General features: G+C 41.7%; 1 protein-coding gene across 1 annotated transcript; it reads right to left on the minus strand.

Moving 5' to 3' along the window:
- Positions 1–528: 528 nt before the first annotated feature.
- On the minus strand, positions 529–23,155 carry LOC105452677 (retinal guanylyl cyclase 2). The gene is made up of 21 exons (XM_011694007.1): positions 22,879–23,155; positions 21,210–21,373; positions 19,483–19,609; positions 18,401–18,553; positions 15,331–15,712; positions 13,691–13,989; positions 13,129–13,231; positions 12,440–12,542; positions 11,107–11,295; positions 10,158–10,238; positions 9,893–10,069; positions 9,372–9,531; positions 8,749–8,898; positions 8,017–8,188; positions 7,501–7,641; positions 6,882–7,074; positions 6,356–6,527; positions 5,657–5,927; positions 4,359–4,370; positions 2,825–3,429; positions 529–2,421 (listed from the first exon to the last, which is right to left on the minus strand). The coding sequence occupies exons 1-21, from the start codon at positions 23,153–23,155 to the stop codon at positions 2,168–2,170; spliced, it is 4,185 nt and encodes a 1,394-aa protein (XP_011692309.1). The 3' UTR covers positions 529–2,167.
- Positions 23,156–23,875: the final 720 nt, after the last annotated feature.

Here is a 23,875-nt window from a genome sequence, read left to right on the forward strand (position 1 = left end):
ATTTTCGTTCGTCGACCGCAAGAGATTTTCTAAAGCGATGAATTAGGAAAGCCAGTTGGATAACTCCGTCCTGTCATAATCCATGCGATTATATTGGCTTCAGAGAATCTTTAACACAGATGGCTCCAAGATACTGTAACTATCTAAGCCATAGTCTTACGAAGATTTACAGATTGTCCCAAAACTGTCGTCATTAACGCAAACTACAATTGACCACAATTAATAACTTGTTTAAATAACTCTGGGCTTTAAATTATAAATAAACTGTATTTTTTTTAAACCGAATTTTAAGTTAATTGTATTTTAATAGAATCTGATTTAAAAGTTGATAAAAAAATTATTAACAAATATTTAAAAATTTGCTAGAAAATTTATTCAATTTAAGAAATCTGTAATTGAACAAATTCAAAAATATTTTACTTTTCAAATGCTGGAAATATCTAAAATAAAAAACATCGAAAAAAATGTAGGATTTATCGTAAAAATATAATTATGCTTTGTCTGCTTGCGCGTAACATTTTTATTCAATTGTGGATAAAGTTTTTATTTATTCATAATTAAATTGTCCATTTTTCTCGCGCAACGCTTTAAGAGGATGCTTCTCGTTAATCCACTCGCTATTATAAAACGCGCAACACCGAAGATCAAGGGTTCCTTCGGACTTCCATCACGAAATTATTAGGCCGGAAATAACAACAATATTATAGTCACATTTATATTTACGTACCTGCTGACCGACGAAGTACTTCTCTGCTGCCATAATCGCGAGATGGTAGATAATTACTTCCTATGTAACTTTCTTTCTCGATTGACATCATTAGTTCATCGTGAGTTTTGACCGAAATGTAAATTGTTACATAAAGACTATACATGTACGAGAGAGCAATATATTCAACGATTCTTTCTTGAAGAATATAATTTCTTTATCGAGATATATTTAGCAAAAAATTATAAATATGACTGATCAATTAGTTAAATATCTGTTCTTTTGTGTTATTTTGTTATCTGCCTCTTGCCTCCGTTAATAGCCTAAGATCCACGTTAAATTTATGAAATTGGAACTTTCTTACCTTCCACGAGAAATGCGTGGAAGCGGAAATTTTATAACATTAAAATTCCACTCAGCAAAACCGACTTTAGATCTTCATTTTATAAGTAGGTACATCTAACGAGAGCATACGATCGTTGACGACTATAAACAGTTGATAATTGTGGGAGGGGGGGACAATTTTTAATTCTTGCAAGGTAAAAAACGATCGCTCTTACGCAGTATTGTGAAAAAATCTGAAAACGAGAAGTTTACATTATTTGCTTAAGATTTCGACGTTCTAATGAAGGAATTGAGTTATATCTAGTTCAAGTGGAGGCATAGAAATTTAGTGGAACCTCTTGGACATCCAGAATATTCAGAATCCTGAATATCGCGTGTCGTCTGAACGTTCGATAGGTATCCAAGAGGATTCGTTAAATGTCTGTGCTGCCTGGAATGCCGCCTAGTTCAGCGATCGAAGATCGTGTGGATGACATCGTCGTTGAGCGGTATAGTTCATCGATGAAACGTTGAAATATGTGAGACAGGTACAGACACGTCGGGGGGAAAGAGCGGATTGATCGTGAGTCCTAGAAAGTTTCCCTTTGCACCAACGAGGATTTGTAAACGATTTACATAACACACGCCTAAAACCATTAAATCTCTAATCGCGAAATTGCGTTCGTTCGATCCCCTGCCCGCGGGTATTATCAGACATCAATACAATATACACACTCAGATAAGAATACAAACGGAGCAGCAACGAGTCACGGCAATCCATTCGTCCACTTACGCATTCGCGTATGGATGCGTCTTTAAAGATACCGATCCTCAAAGACAAATTATTGCGAGTTTTCGAGTCGACGTTTCTTTATCTCGGTCGTGCTCGTCAAGGATCGGTGGTCGTCAACGTTCTAATCTCGATTTAACAGAGATCTCTTTTTTTTTTTAAAAGTAGTTTTCTTACAGCTAGACGTAAAACTCGAATTCGTATATCTTTTGCTCACACGACTTTTTATCAATTACTGGCGCGTGAATCGTGCGCTGCTCCAAACGCGACACGCTCACGTATCGCGACTCGCGTCGTATCGATGTTCGATTTTCTGCTCGTAAAAACTTCTCTCGACGGGGGATTTTTTAACGTAACGATAGGGATTCGACGGAGAGGGATACGGAAGCGGCATGACGGTAATTCTGAAGGAGGGACTTAGGAGTGGCCGGTGGCACTTCCTCGATTCTCTCCAAGTCGTTGGCCGCGCCCGCGCTATTTTGCTTGTAGAGACGAGGAGTCAACCGCGGCTGGGGCTGCTCCGGGATTATGGACACCGACGATTCATCCGGACGGTCCAGGCTAAACTGCCTCTTGAGCATTCGACATCCGGGACTCTTCCCTGAGATCAGAGAAAGTTATACGATCAGTTAGGGACGCAAAATCAATGCCAGATGCGACGAATGTCCCATATATTTTTGGAATATTGAAAATATTTGAATAATCCAATATCTTCTTAATAAAATATAATAATTTAAAAAACTTTATATGTACATATAAAATCGCGTCTCATTTTTATATAATAATTCAAAATTGAAGTTAGATATCTTGAAATATCTTCGTATACGTTCAAAGAATTTCCTCTCTAAAAATTACAAATTTTTAAATTAAAAATTTTCAAATTGTGAAGACAAACAATAACATTTCATTAATCGATCGATTTTGAAAGAACTTGACTTTCGGACTTTCAGACTTTTTGAAAAGTAAAGGACTGGCGTGAGATATTAAAATGTTCGAACACGTACCGTGATGCGACTCGTTGGGCGACAGACATCTGTAATGATTGTACGGTGTGCTGAGGTCGTTCTCGTCGATGCATCCGGCGGCGAAGCGGCGATGCCTCGCCAGCGGCTGTCGATACGCCGCCGAGCTGGTGATCGACGTGAGCGAGCTGGTGGACGCGCCGAGGAACGACGCGGTCGGTTCGACACTGGATACCGAGGACGACACGCCGAGGGAGGCCTGGTTGTCGCCGGACGTGCTCTTGGTCATGCCGCCGTGGGCCGCCTCGCCCGTCCTCGTCGCCCCCGTGTCCTGCTTGCCCTGCAGCACCTCGATGAAGTCGCTGGTGGACTTCAGGGAGTAGCTCGGCAACAACGTGCGCTCGTCGTGCACGGACACGGCGACCTTCCTGGTGCCGGTGGCCTCCTCGAAGGACGCGGCTCGACTGCTGCCGTTGGTGACTCCGCTGCTGACGGAGTCCTGACGGTCGGGTTTGACCTCGACAGGAGTCGCCAGTTCCTCGTCCTCGTGCGTCTCGTCCTGCGACGGGATCATCGGTAGCGGCGGACACATCAACTCGCTCGGCATTCCGTTCTGGTGGCCGCCCAGCATGAGGCTGCCGTCGAGCCTTCAGAAAATTCGGGAGAATTCAGGGGAAATATGTATGAACCGTTGGACGGAATAGTGGCTGTAAGCCATTTTTCGCGTTTTGAGTTTGAAGAACGAAAGAAAAATAAAAGATACATATTCGCGTTTTGCGAAAATCCAATAAATTTCAAATGCAATTTTTATTACAGGTTTTTATGATCTTGTATAAGGGAAAAGAGCTCAAACTTCATGTCGTATCGAAGTGCTAGCGCACGAAAATTGGTATGCATCGAACGTTTACGTTGCTTATGTATACCACTATTTTCCGCCGAATGGTTCATATGCCGGAAACGTTGAGAATTTTTCGCGTAAATTGACATTTCGACGCGAACGGCATTTCGATACCAGTGGACCCAGATGTTCCATACGTGTGTTTATTCATGAAACGCCGCATATGGTTTTAGCGCCCGGTATCGTGAAAAGCTGACAGAAACGGGAAAGTTGTAAAAGTGATTATAGCTGCATCCAAGGAATGATATGATTACATCACTACGGAAGGGAGGGGTGTTTTAACTTTAGGCGACGAACGAATGAACTTTAAGTAAGGACCTGGGAGGCAACTTTTAGAGTAATTGACATTTTGACGTAAACGTCGTTTTGATGCTCTGATAGTCCCCGGTGTATGTTTATTCATGCGCCGCGTTTTTGCATTCTCATTTTAGTCCACGTTGCTCGTAACTGGCTGATAAAAGTCGGCGATCAACTTTTTATATAAAAATTCCTGATTTTTTTTAACGCTTAGACAAAAAAAAAGAATTTAATAAACGATCATGCGAAATATGTTAGGCAGATGATATTGAAATTAAGGTTCAAATTTTTGCTACATCGGTATGCGACTAGATTTATTCAACATAAAGCAACAATGTGATCAATTTGAATGTTGAATTATTTATATGCGAATCTACTTACCCATGGTTCTCTCTGAGCAGCATAATAGCAACAGATAAAAGCATTAAATATCTGGAAATCAAATAGTGCGAATAAAACTGTATTAAAAAAATGCGAGAAGAGTATGAATGGAAACAAACTGACGCCTTTTTAATCAAATTTACCTGCGCCACATATTCAAATTATCAGATTATCACACATCGTTAAACGACTAATAAAATCCAATTAATTTAATTTATGATGCATTTCAATTAGTACCTCGCAGTATAAATATGTATTTTAGTTATATTTAATTTTAAGATCGAGTAACAAATTAAATTTCCATTAAAATCCATTTCGAAATTAATTACTCGATCGAAGGTCTGAATTTTTATTACACTTGTGCGTAAATTGTGGGAGGAAATTATTAAATTTTCTCTCCGCGCGCTCTCTCCATCGCCGCGCGCATTAACATAAAACTGACTACCTCGGGTTTCGTGAGACAGCTATTTTTCTTAGATTCGCGTCTGCCATCTGCGGCTGAAAGGTTGCGCGTCAGATCGGAAACACCCCGCATAATATAAACGTTAATTTTAAGAATATACCAGGTTCTTTCCTGCCCCCGCTTGTACGCACCGTTATACCGGAGGAGTAGGTCACTTTTTGCCCACGGGTGTTATAAAAGAATAGTTAATGCGCGCGCGCGAGAGAGAGAGAGAGAGAGAGAAAGAAAGAAAACTTTCGTTGTTATATCACTTTCGCGCGAGTAACGTCGGACAATTATAAGTAGTAAAATACGAGGTAAGAGTCGCGCGCGGGGTTGTTTGGAACGAACTTTACGCGCACAGTGTGTACTGGGCCGCCCGCCGCGCCGCAACCCATTTGTTACATAATTAAAAACTCTCGAGCGCCTTCCGCGGCCACCGCGCTCGGCGTTCTCCGACACTTAATCAAAGGAACACGCGGTAAAGTTCGTTGATTAAATCCGACCCTTAATTTCTCCGACGACGACGACGACGACGACTCGGGCGCACGACACGCTTCGCTTAGGCTAAAAAGATGCTCAAGGAACTTATTTGGCGACTACCCTCGTCACGTTACATTCCAGGCAAAACGAGCACGAATGAAGAAAGAGTGGTGACACCCGGCGTCGAATATAAAAGAGGGAGAGGACCCGCCGCAATAAATTGAACTTAATCAGACCTGTCGGATGCGCGCGAAGCGTTAAATCACGGGCCGAGCCACGTTTACACGTCGACGAGCCCCGCGCTTGCAGGGAGTCAGAGGGGCGCTCGGGGTGGGGTGGGAATTCGGAAAATGCTGCCGATGGAGCGACTTACCTAAGGGGTGGCGGCTTGGGGAGCTCCTTGTCGAAACCCTGCTTGCCGAGCAGCCAGTAGGTCGGCATCTTGCCTTTACCCTTGACGTCGGTGGGCCCGCGGTATTCGATGTGGTAACCGCCGACCTGCGTCAATCGATCCCTCGTCGCCTGGCTCAAATGGATACGCCACGGCGCCCCGGTCGACTCCATCCTCGAGGCGGTGTTCACCGTGTCGCCGAATAAGCAATAACGCGGCATTGTTAAACCTACCACGCCGGCACAGCACGGGCCTGACAAGGGAGGAAAAGTGAATTCCTTTCCTTAATACGTCGACCGAGGTACGTGAAAACATTTTCTTTTTTCTTTCGCCGAAGTTACCAATAATAGAAACGCCGTCGGCATGTCATCCAGATTTGCTATTTCAGCACGGATTTAATCAGCGTGAAATATAGAGACGATATAAATCTCCAAACGAGAGAGGATTTCAATCATTTATATGAAATTTTATATGTTTTCATCGCGAAGTTTTCACGGTTGATTGAGAGTTAATTGATTAATCGGTCGATTAAAATGATGTGACATTAATCGTTATCATAATTTGTTTCAGCTTCAACAGCAAAAAGCGAAGTAAGATAAAAGGTTTAAGGTAATTTCCATCTTTCGATTATTGTACTTTTAACGATGATTAAATTAAGTAGAAATTATTCGAATATCTAACCCGTGTGAAGACCGATGCGTAATCTGAGCGGCGTGTCCGGAAGGTGTTTTAGCTTGAATTTTCCACTCTGATGTAACAGGTCAAGCGCCATAGTTGCTACTTGAGTGGCATGATCTGGTATTCTCACCGGGCAGCCGCCTACAACCATGTAGGCATCCCCGATAGTTTCCACCTGTGATATTCGAATACATGCATTCTGTAGTGCGGGAATCTGACAGTCTTGTGACAAAAATGTCGTTTAACGTTATAACACAATTTATATACACAAAAATATTCAAAGACTTTTGGATATTTTTAGAAAAGCAAAATTTGAATCCACAAGTACGATTTTCACTTAAAATGTACATTTGTATTCTTCGTAAAATTAGGCTTGATATTTAACCTTATTATTTCATATTGCAATGTATTCTTCTGTAAACATAATTATGTTATGCTACTTTATCTTTATACGAATAAGATTATTTATATGTATGATAAACTTGTCAAAAACCGATATGGCCACGCAGTTATGATTTATTGCGATTACCTTGTAAACTGTGTACGCGTTAATCGTATCGTCGAAGCAAGTATACAGATCGTTGAGAAGATCAACCACTTGGAAGGGCGTCGAGCGCGCGGATATCGTCGTGAAGCCAACGATGTCTGAGAAATAAATTGTGACCTCGCGAAACTCTTCGGGATCGACAGGCATGCCGAGCTTCAGCTTTTCCGCGACCGAACTAAAAACACCGAGTCAAATACGTTCATTTTTCCGGGAATATTAAAATTGTCAGTTTGTCAATTTAAAAGAATTTTGACAAATTGTCAATTTCAAGTTCTAATTCTTAGGTAGGGTACAGCGGGGTAATTTGGATAGCAGTAAGCATTTGCAAGAATTTCGGAAAAATAGAAGATTTTAAGATACATTTTATTAGATCAGACATTGATCTAATAAAATGTATCTTAAAATCTCTTATTTTTCCGAAATTCTTGCAAATACTTACTGTTATCCAAATTATCCCACTATTCAAAATACCCCACTGTACCCTAATTGAAGTGAATTATTAAATTTTGATATCGACAGTAACTTTATCCGACCAATTCCGAGAGAAAAAAAAATATTGTTTTCATGAAGTAACAAAATTTTAGATGTTTCTATTGTTTACCCAGGTAACATTCTATTCAATAATTGCTCGGTCTTTTTCTTCTCCATGTCAAGCTGTTCCGTTCGCTCGCGAATGAGTTCCTCCAGATTGTTCGAGTATTTTTCGAGCATTTGAAACATCGTGTCCACGAAGTTTACCTTTCTGAAAATAACACGCGTGGTTTGTCGGTGATGTCTTTTCGATTATTATCAAAATATACGTGTCTCAAGTTGATGATATTTACGAAGCTAATTTAAAAAAGACATTTCTTTGAAATTGAAGACCTTATAGAGTCTAATCAATTTATTTTATTATGTATTTTTTAGAAAAATATATTTTCCTAATATTCATAATACAAAGAAATCTCTATAATCGGTGCTAAAACTGTTCAAGGCTATTAAATCGTGATTAGATCTGCGAGAAATAGATTTTGACAGCGCAGCCCTCAACTTCCGGCCAATGTTACATCTAATATTTCCCCTCTAAGGGCGCAAGGCACAATGCCTCAGGGATTATATGGTCGGACATCGATTTTACCTCCCATGATTTAGCTTCTTGAAGAGATCGTGCACGTCGTCAAAGTCGGGCCTCATTTCAGCAGTTTCCGCCCAGCACTGGCGCATAATGTTTATGGCTTCCGGTGGCGCGGCGCCTTTGCTGACCGACGGTCTGATCAGGGGCGGTGGCTTCATAACTTTCTCGATTATATCTGCGGGATACGTGAGACGACGCCTGACATTTCGGTCCTCGAGTGTAGCGATTATAAAATTCTAGCGTTAGAATTTCAAATCGCTAACGATCGACCGCAACCGACTGTTGCAAGATTTCGAAGTTTCACGCTTGCGTTCTTGGATAATCGATGCCATTAAATTAGTGAATATGATTTGGATTTATAGTAATCGTAAAATCGGAGTTCTAATTATGTGTCTGTGTCGTTAATCATTTTATCGGAAAACGATACGCACGAGGAATTGGCTCGTTCTTATCTCATTTCTCATTCATATATTATAATTATTTGTTCGATAAATGCAATTCGCAGTAATACGAGACGTTTGCGGAGTAATTATCGCACTAAGCATAACTTAAAAATTGCTGGTAGTCCTTTCAACATTAATTTATTAGATGTATAATTAAAAATTATACAGACATTAAAAAAACGCATTTTTCTCGATCTATTTTATTATTTCAGATCTGAAATATCATAGGAAAAGAACAGAATGTCCGCGCTACTTTAAATGTTTGTTAATAGAAGTTTCGCACACACATTACCTTCCGGAGATAGGGCGAGCATACAAAATGGTTCTCCGCGAACAACGACTTCCTGCATGATAATTCCGAAACTGTAAACATCCCCCGGCTGGGTTCCCTTTTTCTGTAAATTCGGATGCCTAAGCAGCTCCGGCGCGGTCCATAACAGGTCTACCCAACAGATTAAGCCGACAGTATTATTAACGAAATTAATAGCGGCTCAATTATGTTAATTATTCTATTCTCACACTCCCCCGCTATAATCCTATCTTCTAAAATAATGCAAAACCCTGGCTCTCGGTCTGAATATCTTCAATTAGTAAAGCACGCAGTTTAACTTTTAATTAGCGAAACTTTATAACTTAAGTAATAGTAACCTCGGCAAAATTTCTAAACAGCGCGCAAACACTTAGATAATGGCGTCTGATGAGCGCGAAATGCAATATTTATTCAATTCTAAAAGTAGATCTAAAGATAAACTTGTAATAATATGATATTCTCGAGGGGCTCTGTTGGAGTTATTATGATCTTTCTTGCTTGTATAAGTTTTAATTTAAAAATTCTATTTCGCGAAAGATCACATCGAGTGTACACTGAAGAAGATATAATGAGGCGGAGCAGAAGTCGAGGCAAAGGAGACTCACCTCGAGCTGTTTTCACCGGCGGCACTATGTTCTGAGCTTCATAAAATGCAGGCAACCCGTAATCGGTGACTTTCAAGACCCACCTCGCATCGATCACGCAATTCCGTGACGTGAGATAGCCGTGGACGCGTATCGGAGTGCCGTGAAGATATTTCATGCCCTGAAGCGAACAAACCACCCAAAATTATCGTAGTTTCAGAGTGTGCACAGAATCAATTTCAAGTTTCGAAACTCTAAATCATATTAAAACATTTACCATCGAAATTAAAATTTGAAATCCCTGATAATTTCGTATAATAATTTTAATATTTCCAATCGTATATGGATGTCAAACATTCAGTGTTCTATTTTAATTTTTATATTATTGATTATTTATCTCATTATATTAATTTAAAAAATTAACGGGATATATAATATGTATTCTATAAAATTTTTCGATCTCTTTTAATCCTTCTGGTTCACGGAAATCTTCTTGGCCTCTTAACTTACGTTTAACGTATCGTGTTTGAGATCGTACTCACCCGTACGAGATCGGTGAGCAAGGATAATCTGAAGGACCAGTCGAGTTTAATCTCGTCCTGGACGAGTACGTCCTCCAAGGAGCCTCTAGAGCAGTACTCCGACACTAGACAGGGTCTCGTAGGTTCGTTAAGGCATCCAATCAGGGGATTGAGGTTCTCGTGTCGCAGCCCGTGGATCTGCTCAAAAGTAGAAAACGTAGAAAAGTGGAAAGAAATTCGATCAAATCTAACTCAGAAGTATGAATAAAAGGATGTGCGCCTTTACCGTGACCAGCACGTCCATGGCCTTGTTCTTCAGTTCGAACGTACCTTGAAAGGGCAGCTCCTTCAATTGTACCAAGTCACCCTACCAGAAATCAAGATCGGATCATTAACTCCGAGCGCCCGTGTAGCGCAGCATCCGTCTTGGTGTAATCTATCGACTTATGTCGCCCGCGGGGAGAAAAAGGATTTGACGTTCGATCGAAGTAAATCGGAGATTAGCTCCTGGCCATTGCGAACGCGTTTTAGATAGTTTTAATGCTGTCTTATCAATCTTCATTAGGTACACAAGAGGTTCTTATCGGTAGTCCTAGCATATTCCGGAACTTACGGAACTTACGGTATTAATCAGCGTCACCGCATAAGGGACACTGACGTCCACGACGCGCGAAAATGAATATCGACGTGCGTCTCGGAATATATATTCTTAGCGCTGTCGGATAATACCGCGCGTCATGTCAAGCAGAAAATTCTCGGAAGTGATCAAGGGTGAAATTGTTTGCAAGGGCGGCGAAGGTATGTACAATGTAGGATACCGATAATGCCTTGAAAGCGGATATATGGAACGTCCTGAGTCTTCTTTTTCCCCGCCGCGCTGATTCTCGCTCTATATTTTCTTTTTTATATATAAACACGGGTTACGGGATAAAATTGGACACTGGAAGATATTGGTGAACTATTTCCACGTGCTATTATCCTCCTATCGCGTGTCGCTCCTCGTAAATGATTTAAGTTTAGCGGAGTCTGGTGGAATCAACACGGAAACTCGATCAACGGAGATTAAAATCTGTAGCGAGGGTGAGGTCGAGGTAACCGCAGGATCGCGGGAGGCGCGCTGCGTTTCTCGTACGGAAGCCGCGACGGAAGTGGACGCGAGAGGTGTATCTGGGTTTCGCGATTGCGTTAGACGGCAACGCTCGTCGTGCTCATATACTATATATAGGTACACTCACGTTATATCTAGCACGCGGATCCTTGAAGAAGGTGTGCCGCGGTATGTTGCCGCCGCTGGCCTGCAGGTACGGCCTCAGCGAGTTGACGCTCCCGAGCTGGAGCAGATCCGGCTTCTCGACTTCCGGCCCGCCGAACTCCTGCAGCTGCTGCAGCCAGCAGCACAGCATCGCCTCGATGCCCTCGTCTACCTGAGAACACGCGCGAGCCGGTATGCGATAAAGTGCGCCTTTACCGCGGAAATTACTCGAACGGATACAAACCGGGAGGAGGGGGAGGAAGGTACACGATGCGAAGTAATAGGATCGAGTAGTTATACAGAATGTTTACTGGAAAAGCACCCGACCCCTGCCTGATCCTTGACATAAAAAAGCTGTAAGTGCGGAAATGAGAAATCGAAGTTGCACGTAATATAATGCTTTATACGCATGAGCAAGCTCGCAGAAAGAGTACTCATTGTGTTGCCTATTGTGCTTCACAAATCCCTCCTTTATTATGTATATTTCTCTTTTATATATATTTCTTTACACAGTGATTTTGAGTTATCTCAACTTTGTGTATAATTTCTTTCTTCGAGGGAAAAATCACATTCCGGAAATACGACGTTCTTTTACGTCGAGCATTGCAGTCGTTAAATATAGTATCAAAATCGTAAAAGAGTTGTAAGCGTCACTTTTTTAAAGTAAAGATTACGACGGGTATGGCGTTTAATGTACACTAGCGTATATAAAAGTTCGCCCAGAGGCTTCAATTAAACCGTCTGAACTGGGTGTCACGATGACATTTAGCACTTTTATCGGCTATTTCTACTACGTATTTCTGCTAATAATTTAGGAGCTCACATAGCGATCGTTCTCCCGCGTGAAATAGATAATCCTATCAAGACCCCGAGCAAATCTTAACTCCCGTGTATACGGCACGGTTATCCGTTGCGTTATATTAAGAAGACTCCCCCCCCCCCTCCACCCCGTAAAAGAAAAAGTTCGTCCGCAGTACTAACATGACTCCACAATCCTGAGCCAACTGACAGTGAAAAATTGTTTTCGCCGACGTATAGGACGTCGGATTACGGTTTTGTTTCGACGTGCAATAAAAAGTAAACGTCGCAGAATTTTTATAGCACAAACTCCGCGGCGAGTTTAGCAACAGATATTAATTCCTTTCACGCCAATATTTCACGTAGGAACGATCAAAGACATTGATAAAAGAAGTAATCAAGTAACTTCATTAATAACTCAAGTAATTCTACCCGAGGATTCTTTAATCCTTTCGCCGGCGCCTGAAAGGGAAGGATTAAAAGCTCCTGTCATGTCTCCTGAATGAAATTCCACTCACCGTTCTCGAATCTACTGGAGGCACTTGAGGAAAAACGAAGTCCGACGTCGTTAGAATGATTTTGTACGGACCCTTGGACATCCTTTTTTTAAGCAGCCGCTTCCTGCAATAAATTGTTGACGTACCCAACGTACACAGAGAAAAAGTCTCTACTAATTAAGAATCACAAGAAGTAGAGAATTTCCATGAATTTATGTATGTATGTAAATAAACGCTTCGAAAATCGATGTTTCAGGATGAAAGTTTTACTCGATGCTTTCTGAATTTTGTATTATATTGAAATTCTGTAATAACAATTAATTTAAATCTGTATTAAATTATATCTTTCGTTTACATTTATCATAATACATTTTTAATGCATGCATTACATTAGTCATAATCTTTGAAGATAAAATTTATTGGAGAACAGGATTTATATATCGTAACTTCTTGTTCGTTTTCTAATTATTATTTCAATAAGAAATGAAATAATGCCAAATAAATTTAAGTCAGTAATCAGGACGTTACTCTGAAAAACTAATATTATAATTCTAAAAACTGTATACATTTGCGCATCAGAAATAAAAAAAAAGGTAGGTATTTCTGGCAGTTAGGGACGGACGGGGAGCGTCGACGCATGCCACGATTCTACGGTTTGGCTACGGGCTATAAATGATATGATGTATAACGTGATAAAAGTGATCGCTCACCGGATTATAATCGCGACGGCAATGACGACAAAGGTGAACAGCAGCGACCCCAGAATAATAGCTACGATATGTGTGGTACGGAAAGACATGTCGGCCAAGCCATCTGTTAAATAATTAATGCACTGCATTACCTCATTACGGTGTTGTCAGTACGGGCGATATTTTCAGAATCGAGGGAAACCGCCTATATCGATCCCGATCCCGGCGGTGAAAGATACGAAGGGAGAGGGATCCCTTCCTTCGCACCTTTTCCCCATTCCGCAATTATCCCGTCCTATTTTTGACAGTATCTCTTCCGATCGTCTATCCGCAAACGCGCGCGATCGCTGCACCAGCGTCGTGCATTATAAAACCCCAATGAATAAAATCGCTCGCCACGAGACATGCAACGCCAATTATGCATTATTAATTGCAGGTCATCCGCAGACTCTGGTTCACAGTTTAGGTACACTGTTACCAAGTGCGATTTTCCGTTTGAAATACTATTGCGTTTAATGTTATATTAGTTACGCGATAAAATTGACGCGCACAGTGCTTATTATCATATCTCCTGCAAACTCACTCGGGCAATCGCCGTCGACGTCGCAAGACGGCAGATCGGGCGCCTCGACGTTGAGAAACGCCACCGCGCTTGGCGTCAGCTGCTGGACCAGCAGCTGCTGGTGCCGCTCGACCACCGCAAGGATCGGCTCCCAGCCGGCGTCACGCCAGTTCATCAGGGCGTACGTGTACATTTTGTTGTTGTGGCTGTCGAGACTGCTGTTGTCGCGTGTCAGCACGGTCAGCGATTCGTTCAGTCGATCGAGCAACGCCAGCGTCGCGTAATCCTGCGTGCCGTTGAGGACCTTCTTCACGTCGTACCTGCATAAGAAAACCCCCCGCGGGAGCGTCACGTAAGGCGAGGCGACGCGGCGTCGCGACGTCCCGCCGCGCCGAAGGCACCGCGGCACCCGTTCACTCACGAGTTAATCACGGGGCGAATTACACGGATCGACGCCTACAATTAACTCGGCTCGATGATCCGACAGGCGCGATTTGTATTATAATTCGAGACATCATCATGTTCGGAATTTCGTAATTACGTAGCCTCGTTGCCTCAATTGAACAAGGGAAAGCCCTTCGATTAAGGTCAACTTCTCAGCTGACTCACACCGACAATCTGTATCCTAATTGAATTTTGTCGGTTAGATTCGTGTTAAACAATTAAATGACTGTATAGATAAGAATATAATGTACCTCGAATAAAATGATCGATAATTGCAAATTAAAAGGCAACGGATATTCGGGGATATTTTAGCCGAATTATTTCAACATTTGTTATTATCGCGTGTTTTGCAAACGTGTTTTTAAATATATTAATGTTAATTTATACAGAACGTATAGTAAAAACGTTTCCATATAGTGAAAATATTTTTAACCAAAGCTATATATTTATAATTATTATAAACATGTCCCTGAAGAGAGATGAAAGCTGCCGGTGCATTACAGCGCGCTGATATTTTTTGCGACTATTTTCCGAGAACTTTTAAAAGTTCATCTAGGAAGGATTTTCTAGGCAACGTGCAATTTTTGCCATTATAAATCTTCTCTCTCTCGTACTTATATCCCTTCTTATCAAGTATGTACGAAGAAAATAAGCTACAAGTATTCTGAAGAACAGGTGATTAATTACGTAATTCCGAGGACGTTAATTAATTTGCCAACGTGACTGCAGAATTATTCATGATCCGTTGCTGTTCTTGCTCAATTGCGACATTTGTGGATGACATAATCGCGATTATTTAATAACAATTGAAACTTATCATTGGACTTAAGATGCCTTAACTTATTGATACCAATTTTCGCGAGGTTTAAAAAAAAAACATATATTAATGTCGCAGAGAGAATATTATTCATCACGAATGATACACCGTTTACTTTTGGGATGTAACGAAGGCAGATTTTAGTCCAATTGTAAGAAGAGAAGCTATAGATATTGCAAGACCCTTTGCATTGATCTCGAATTCAATAAATAAGAAAATTGAAATTGATTTTGTAACTAAATAGCCCATATCTCTTTGTCAATTGATATTCTGCCCGAGCGTCTGATTTTATATTCCGTGGAAGAAGCTGTATTATTCCTCGGGCTGAGAATGTTCCAAACCCGCAACCTGCTTACATCGATAAAATGTCCCCGGGTTAACGTCGTTAATGATTGATTACCTCTGATCAAGCGGCGCGATCACAAGTAGATTCTCCAACGTGGTGCTGCTGAGATTCCGCGGTGGGGCGAATCTTCGCGCGGTCCGCTGCACCATCTGCATCCTCTCGTCTCTATCCGGGGTCGCGTACGGGCCGGCGCGAGTTACATTCGAGGTAGAAAAATTGGAAGACTGAGTAATCGCGGAGCGGGCCAAGGTCGACGGTTCGGTGGGGAGCGACGTGGGCGGCGCGGGCGAGTCGTCTGTCGGTAGAAAGGGGTCGATATCCTCCGTGTGGATCATCAGAATGACGGAATTCTGGATGTGCGTTTGCCACGCGACGTTCAATTCGATCAGAACGCGGCTCGTCATCTCGTCGAGCAGTGGTAGACAGAGCACCGTGGCTGGCAAGGAGAAAAAAGAATCAAGTTTATAACGTGCCTGGACGTGCGTGATGTAAAGAGCAATATGAAATACTCGCAGCTGGTTGAACGTTGGAACGTTCCCGGAGCGATTTAAAAAAAAAAGATTCGTCCCATATCTAGGTTCGCACAGAGTAACTCAAGTGCCACAAACACAATACAAAATATTTCGATCAAACGCACGCGTCGGAAGGCACCCTTATGCTCGATAAACCATCCTCTCAGTCACTTAAAAAATTCTAGCTACGCCAAAAATGATTTGGCCCATTTCTACTTTTGCACAAAGTAACTCCTAAGTGCCAGACACAAAATAATAAATGTTCCGATCAAATGCACGCGTCGGAAGGCACGATAAACTACCCACTCGGTCATTTAAAGTATTCTAACTAACACCAAAATTGATTTAAAAATGTTTTTAAAAAACATAAATTCACATGTAATATTATGGTATTTAGGGAATTGTATTTAAGCAAAACCTATGGTACTTTAGTCTTATTAATGAAACTAATTAAATTTATTAGTCGACAAGTTCTACCTGCTTAGCTTTGTCATTAATGAATTAAGATAATATAGTAACTGTTATATATTTTGAACATTGATCATAAAAACGGCGCGTTTAGTATTTACATGTCTTATTGGATGAAACGAAATATTCAATAAAAATTCGAAACGTTTCCGATGAGTTATTGATTTTCTATAAAAACAATATTTGAAAAGTTAAAATATGTTTAATCAAACGAAAAATGAGGAAATAGTAAAACCCATCTTTTTCACGATATTGAATCGTGAATTCGTATATTTGCCTCTAGGTATAACATGCGATACATTGTAAATGTATGTGCATGGACGAGAGGAGAAGAGTAAAGGGACGAGCGAGGAAAAAAGACATATGAGAAGAGAAGAATAAATCACATGAAAAATGATATATTAGCTAACGACCAGAGGATGACCAATCGAGTGGAGATTGAATTTATGGCCCTATACCGTTCGGAAGTACATTAAAGCCGGAGATTTTAATTAAAATGTTACAGGCTGGAGATGAAGCACTAAATAAGACTAATTAATATTAATTAGCAACAGGAAGAAACAGAGAAACAAAAAGGGATACTCCCTTTCATAAAATACAATCGTAACATTGTTTCTCTCTGAAACATTGTGATGACGCGAAACGGATCCCTGACGCAATAATTGAGCGGGCAAGGTCCTCTCGTTCGTCGCCATTTCGCGATTTCGTACGCTTTACATTTGCGTAAACGACGCGCGGTAATTATATCCTCCCCAGACCCGCGACGAATCGTGCTCACTTTAACGAGTCGAACGCGAAGCGAACCTTTCATTCATAAGGCTGAAATTAATTAAAACGGACTTTGACTACATTATATCTCGTATATATGGAGATATATGTACATTCGCTTGGGCCCGTTTCTGAATGGGTCACGTCGTGCCATTACTCGTTTCATTTGCATCCGCGAGTACACCGCCGGGCGTCGTAAATTGTCGTTAACCAAGCTGTTTTCGCGGAGATGCTAAAACGCGCGCGATTTACGCGGCGGTCGATGTGTCGGGCAAAAGAATTGCAAAAATCTGCACGTCGAAATTTTAATTCGCGTAACGATCCTCGAACGGCCCCTACAAACGTTCTCCTCCTTTTTCGTACATGTTGCAGTTGGAAGACCTGTGGATTGGCTGCAGGTGGGTTTCATCGCCGCTAAGCCTGGCTCAGCAGCAGCCGGCCGCGAGTTCTCGGCTACGTCTTTTATGTACCGCGGAAACATTTAGAAAGACGTTGTTAACTTCACGACCCTCTATAAACACATACCGCGCGCACGCGAGTGTAATTTTCTTGTTCTGTTATTTTTACTCGGAGAATTTCGCTTGCCGAGTTATCTTAATCCCTATGAAGGGAATAAAAGATTTGTAAAGAGATTTTCAGAAATAGATTTCCCCTTAGATCCAATTCTCAAAGAGCATGTAAACAGGCAATAACTCGCACCTGTCATTGCAAAACGCTATGTTTATTCTACTTCGGTAGTTGGTTTTGGGAAAATATTAATTTTCGAATGCCAATTTACTTTGCAAAGGGATGTAATAAATCTGCATGTTTATTTTAACGATGAATTCCCTCTCTTTCGATGTTACACACTCATTTCTCGGAAAGTGATAAAATTTTGTTATTTCCGCGCAAGGGCCAAAAGATCGCTGCTGAAAGAGCTCCGACACCTCGAGAGATGTTATTATAACAAAGAAAGGAAATCGGCTTTGATTAGGATCAAATTGAGTTAAAGTCGAAGGTACCGAGGCACCCTATGTAAATTTTACAGCGACAAAGGAACGTAATCAAAGGATTAAGTCGCGAGCACTATCTGGGAATGGTTCAGAGTTGATGGCATCGCCATCAAACTGCGTCGCACCAATCGCGGAGCGAACTGCATAAACGTTCTCGATCACGAAGGGATGGCAGTAGGAGAGGATGAGAGAGACGCGTGTACATGTCGTTTGCCATTCAGGACGAAGGTGCGTTACCTTGCGCCATTTAATCCTCCAATCCAATAGTTAGTCGGTAGTTACTTCAGCAGAGAGAGAGGGGGAGAGAGAGAGAGAGTCGGGATTGTAAGTGCCGAGTAACGCCCGTGAGTTTCCGTATAATGGGATTAAGGATGCGTTACTTACCACGACGGGAGACGCTGTGCATGGACCTTAGAATCCTGCGGATCTGCTCGAGGGTGGCGCGATGGGGTAGAATCAGGTGGTACCGCAGAACGACGCCGAGCCTTCGGAATGCATTGATCACGGCACGGTCCAGGCTGGACCACGGTTCGCGATCTGCGGCATTAATCGTGTCTCTCACCGTCAAGTGCGCATTAAAATTCAACGCGCGCGCGTCGCGTCGGGCGGCGAATCGCGTTTTAATGGACAGTCGGGGCAGTCGGGCATGATTCGGTCCCGTCACTGGTTGTTATCGTCGTTATCGTCCCTTTCGGATCCTTTCGCATTGTTCGCATTTGCGATTTAATCCCTAAGCCCTGGACTCGACTGAGCCAGATTGGACCGTTGACGTCAGGGACGCGAAGCCATACGTAATTTTCTCATGCAGCGCACGTTGCAATAAATGAGCTTTTTTTTTGCACCGCGAATTTTGCGCACATTGTTTGACGGGGCCGACTTGCAAAATACATTACGTAATTCTCAAGCTGAATTTATGAGGATTGTAAGTTTTAATCAACTGTCACAAAGTTATATATATTTTTGGGAAATGCATAACATATTTAGGTTAAATTTCGTGGCATTCTTTTGTGGGAGAGAAGCGAGAAAAGGACTGCGCCGAGTCAGTGCTTGTTTCGAACAAGCCATGGCAATTGAAGTGATTGCCCTGACGAATAAAAAAACTTTTTGTATAACTTATCACGTGCAATCTCTATAAAAATATCCGTTTTTATGAATATATTCGCAAAAATAAAATAGTTTAATTTAGCTAAATTAAACAATTTATATACCTTCGTTATTTATTCCTTAAAAAATCATTTTTTATTATTCTTTTATTTCATGATGTTTCTATTTCAAAATAATTTAAATTGGATGAGAACAGCGAAAAAAATATTATTTGTTTAAATAGACGGTAAAAAAGTATTGAAGTACAACCAAAATTGAAATAATACTATTTTATTTTATTTTTTTCTATCACTTACGTCATTCGCTCAACAGAATTTATTTAGAGCAATTATATATTATTACGATGTTATTCGGGAACTTACCTATACTGATAACGGCCGCGGTCTTCCACTGCAAGTGCAGAAATATTTCCGTTACAGCATCGGCCATCGACGGTAATGACGGAGACAGCCTAATGATCGAGGATAGATCCCTTTCCTTTAAATCTCTCTGGAACATGAGTTATCGACATTCATGATCTCAAATTTTAACGAGAGACGATACCCGAGACGTTTTATTTTCGCATCTATTTAAAATCAATATACCATCACGACCAGAACAAAATCGTTTTACAGAAAAATATTTGTGAAAAATTTGCGGGATATTTATTTTTATGCGTATATCTCTTCAAAAGAAATAACACGTATATATGTACGTATGGTTTATTTGTGTTTCTCGTAGTAAAATAAAATCCAAATATTCCTTACTGGTATACTCCGCAATAATAACATTTTAAAACAATTTGTGTTTCGCGTTTTTTTTTTAGTTGAAAACTGTTTCAGAAAAGGGCTAAAGGTTAAATGTACATAACGGGGCTGTGAAATTCAGTTCTATTTTTTTTAGGCGAGTCACAGGATATGCGAAAGTATACGTCGGGATTCGTTGAAACGATGATACAAGTTTTGCCTTGGGGAAACCGTATGAAATATCTATACGAGCGAATATAAAGACGAGCTTTTTCGCGAAGATGGCGACTTTTTTTCGTTCAAGCAAATTGCGCTTTACCGTTGACGAAGTTCACGGTGAATCAAAGGAGCTCTGACGAGGCTCTATATTACTGCCTCGTCGAGACACCCGACGCGGAGATACACTACGAGTTTGCCGCTTAATTGTGCATCGGAAATGTCTATAATTGGACGTGCGCCAATTAGAAAACCAAATAACGGGAAATAACCATTTATCCGGCCCCGAAGGTTCAAATGACGCTCGAAAGTCGAAAATTAAAATTAAAATTAGCTCCTCCAGTAGAATCAATTGCGCGAGGGCCGACAGGCCCGAAATTTACGGTCTCTCTAATTTCAGTCCGGATATTACGTTGGTATGCAATTATTTACGAGCACACAAATTTTCATTATTTTAACTTTTGCTCGCCGGGGGGGAAAAAAAATGCAACGGGACTAAATAACGTCGCGCCGTATTTCACGGTTTGCTACAAACGCGCCCCGCAATAAACACGTAAAATTTGTAGGTATTTGATATTTCCTTTCGCTGCACGTCGCTGGCGACGCAAACCTTGTTGTTTCACATTTTTATTACTCCATAGATTACGGTTTGTTTTTTATTAATAATATTAACATCCAATGACATATTCTGGAATTCCGAGAAACACATGTCGGAATCTGCGTATAAAAAAGTTTGCACTAATTTTTAATCTGAATACAAAGCGAAACGTCAATATAGGCCATAAATGTCACTCGGACAGGAAAATTAATTTAAAAAATTTTTGAAATAGTTTTATGGATTTGTGTAAAATAAAAATTGTCAAAATGTCATAGAGAGAATAGTTTTTTTAACGAATCGGTGATACAAGTCAACAATAGTCAGGCATACGTGATGCTTAATTTCGACGCGACATAAAATTTTAGATCTTTCTCTTTCATTCCGTGATTTCTTTTTCAGATAAAGCTGCAATGTAGCATCTTTGTTTCATACCAAGTATTTTCACGAGGCCATTCCTCAAGATACGAGGACCTTAATTGCCGTTCAACGGCTCCGATAACTGTGTAAACTACCGAAGACCGGCTGCGAGTGTAAGCGCGATAACACTCACCAGCGGACAAGTCCAAGTTAGCAGCGGCTTATTCCCAAGATGCGCGAGTTTGGCGGCGACCTCGCAGATCGAGCTGTCGAGCGCGGCTATCACCGCCTTCGTGTTGCTCTCGCCGAGAGCGTGGATCAGCGCGCCGAGGCCCGCGGTTTCCGTCTCACACGTCACTGGAAAATTAATTAATCGGACCATTTAATTCCCCGGGGGAGCGGACGGCGACGATCGGCGAGGCTAGACTTCGGAAGACTTCGGGGTCGGGCGATCCTCGACTCCCGGCAACTTGTTACCGCAGCACGCGAGCGAGAGACACCGCGTTACAGGGTGGTTGGTGAGAGAGCGGGTGTGACGTATATTGATTTAATGGCGCAAATTTTCAATAGGCTCGCGAGTCGGCTATCGATTCCGATAAGCTCGCTATCCTCTTTCATCCCGCGGGATGATAATAACGAGACAGCCGCAGTTACGCGCTTACTCCTATATATATTATATATATATATACGCGGTACTTCCCTCGTTACAGTCAGCACTCGACGCAACATCGAAGCCCCTGATGTTTGGCTCGTCGCATTGAAACCCGATTCTATTCAGAAGCGCTGCTGCCGGATAGGTACATATCACTCCGCGCTGAGTGGATACGTACCGCGTGTCTCTGTGCCGCCGTTGGCGATTGTGCAAGATACGACGGTGCAAACAATACGGTGGAGATGCTATTAGTAGCGCTTCCTGAATGCGAATCTCTCTCGACCACACACACACACCCCTCTCTCTCTCTTTCTCTTACGGGAAGATCGGGTTTGCGAACGTGGAATCGTCTGAGCCACTCTAGAGCTCGACGTATCAACTTCCTGCCACGCAAATCGCATTATATTCCGGTCTCGTGTCCTCGAGACGAGACGGCACTCCAGAGACAGTTCGCTACGTCATTTCCGCGCGCGAGACGCGCGTACCGGCGGCATCCACAGGACAAACGACGCTCGAGAGCTCGGGCTCTTTGCGGCTCGCCAGAGACCAGCGCGCTTATGCCAAACGCATAACCGACCGAGTTTCGATTTGAATACGTAATTGGATTATTGGACATCATCGTGATTCATGCGGGTGCAAATTTAGGGCCGGCTTGATAACGCGTAACGGAAGCGCGCGAAATGATTATATTACGGTCTATATATGTTGCGGATATACGCATAATATCATTACTCTCGGTGTGGAGCAAACGTATTACGTTAAAATTTAACGTTACCGTTGCACGTTGCACGTACAGGCGCGTATAATTTATTACTATAGGTGAGAGAAATAACCCTCGAATTAATTAATGTATTCAAGACTACTATCCTACGTGGTGCGCGGTATGTCTTAGGTTTAGCGTTGTCTTCCCAACATGAATCCTCCTTATAATTAATTATTCGGCGTCGCTAGGTATCATTGGTCACTTATAAATTCTCAATGTCCATTCGTTTGGACCATTTTCTAGTTACACATCTCTCACTGTAATTTATACATAAAATATTTGTGAGATATCTGCACGGGGGAAAAAAAACGTTTTTTCCAACCAGGTATCGCGCGTATAAAACTTGCAATACTCGGCGCTTCCATTCGACGCCGCGGCACGTTTACTGAATGAGTACCTATAGCGTCCGGTCGGATAAAGTCGGACGCAAGTCGTATGTATACTCACGAGATCGCGGCATCACGCTGATCGAGAGCTCGCCGGCCAGATTGGGCGCGCGCTCCAAGTGATCCTGTATCTCGGTGATGTTGATCTCCCCGTCGCATCTCTCGCCCAGGAAGATTATCACGTCCGCGTCGGACCGCCCGTCGCGCGCTGCCTCCGTGAGGAAGGTGGACGTGCACGAAATACGACCGGCTTCGACGACCACCGCGGGGAGGAAGCACCCGGATAGGATCGCGAACGGGAGCCACCACCAGAACCGGCGAAAACAGTTCCCGGCCATGGGCCCCTGGACCCTGCCGACCGCGTTGTCACTGCCACCAAGGCGGGGAACGGCGGGAGAACACCCTGTTCCGCCGATTCACCCTCGCCTGCGGAATACGTAAACGTGCAGGCATGCTGACCTAATTTAGACGTGCGCAACAAGACTAACTCTTTTGCATCCGGGGCTGAGAGTTATATCAAAGTTATAACTTTATAATGACATTAAGAACAACGCATATATGCATTATACGTGTAAAATCTACCTATAACATTTCTTTCTCAAATAATTAGTCTTTTAATACAGTTACAGGATGTCTTTATTTTAGATCATATTATAAAACACCTTACAGCTGAGTTTTGCTATTAATAATATTATAATGTTCTTCTTCATACACATACACTTTTTCTAATATTACTATAATACACTGAGAAAAAAAATTTGTTGAAAAATGCGAAATTTGTTTTATTTTATCAAAATATTTAGTCCGATACGTTTAACTAAACGTTACTACGATGACACAAAATAATTTGTTACTATTATAAACAAAATACTACTTTTTAACTAAAATATTTTGTTTCAACAAAAATTGAGCGTATTTAACTTAACCGTTTGATTAAAAATACACACTATTTATTATTCCTATCAGCATCGTTTAGTTAGTTTGATACTTGGAATTTGAACAATTATATTACTTGGATAACTAAATAACATGCAAACACAAATAAATACTACTAGTAT

This window comes from Wasmannia auropunctata, unplaced genomic scaffold, assembly GCF_000956235.1.
Source record: "Wasmannia auropunctata unplaced genomic scaffold, wasmannia.A_1.0 LD336026.1, whole genome shotgun sequence".
In the NCBI taxonomy this organism is placed as follows: Eukaryota; Metazoa; Arthropoda; class Insecta; order Hymenoptera; family Formicidae; genus Wasmannia; species Wasmannia auropunctata.

Coding starts and splice junctions, on each gene's coding strand:
- LOC105452677 (XM_011694007.1), bottom strand. CDS start 23,155: ATGGCCGGGAACTGTTTTCGCCGGTTCTGGTGGTGGCTCCCGTTCGCG. Junction 15,713..18,400: donor GCACAGCGTCTCCCGTCGTG/GTAAGTAACGCA, acceptor TCTCCTTGCCAG/CCACGGTGCTCTGTCTACCA. Junction 9,532..9,892: donor TGCTCACCGATCTCGTACGG/GTGAGTACGATC, acceptor TGTTCGCTTCAG/GGCATGAAATATCTTCACGG.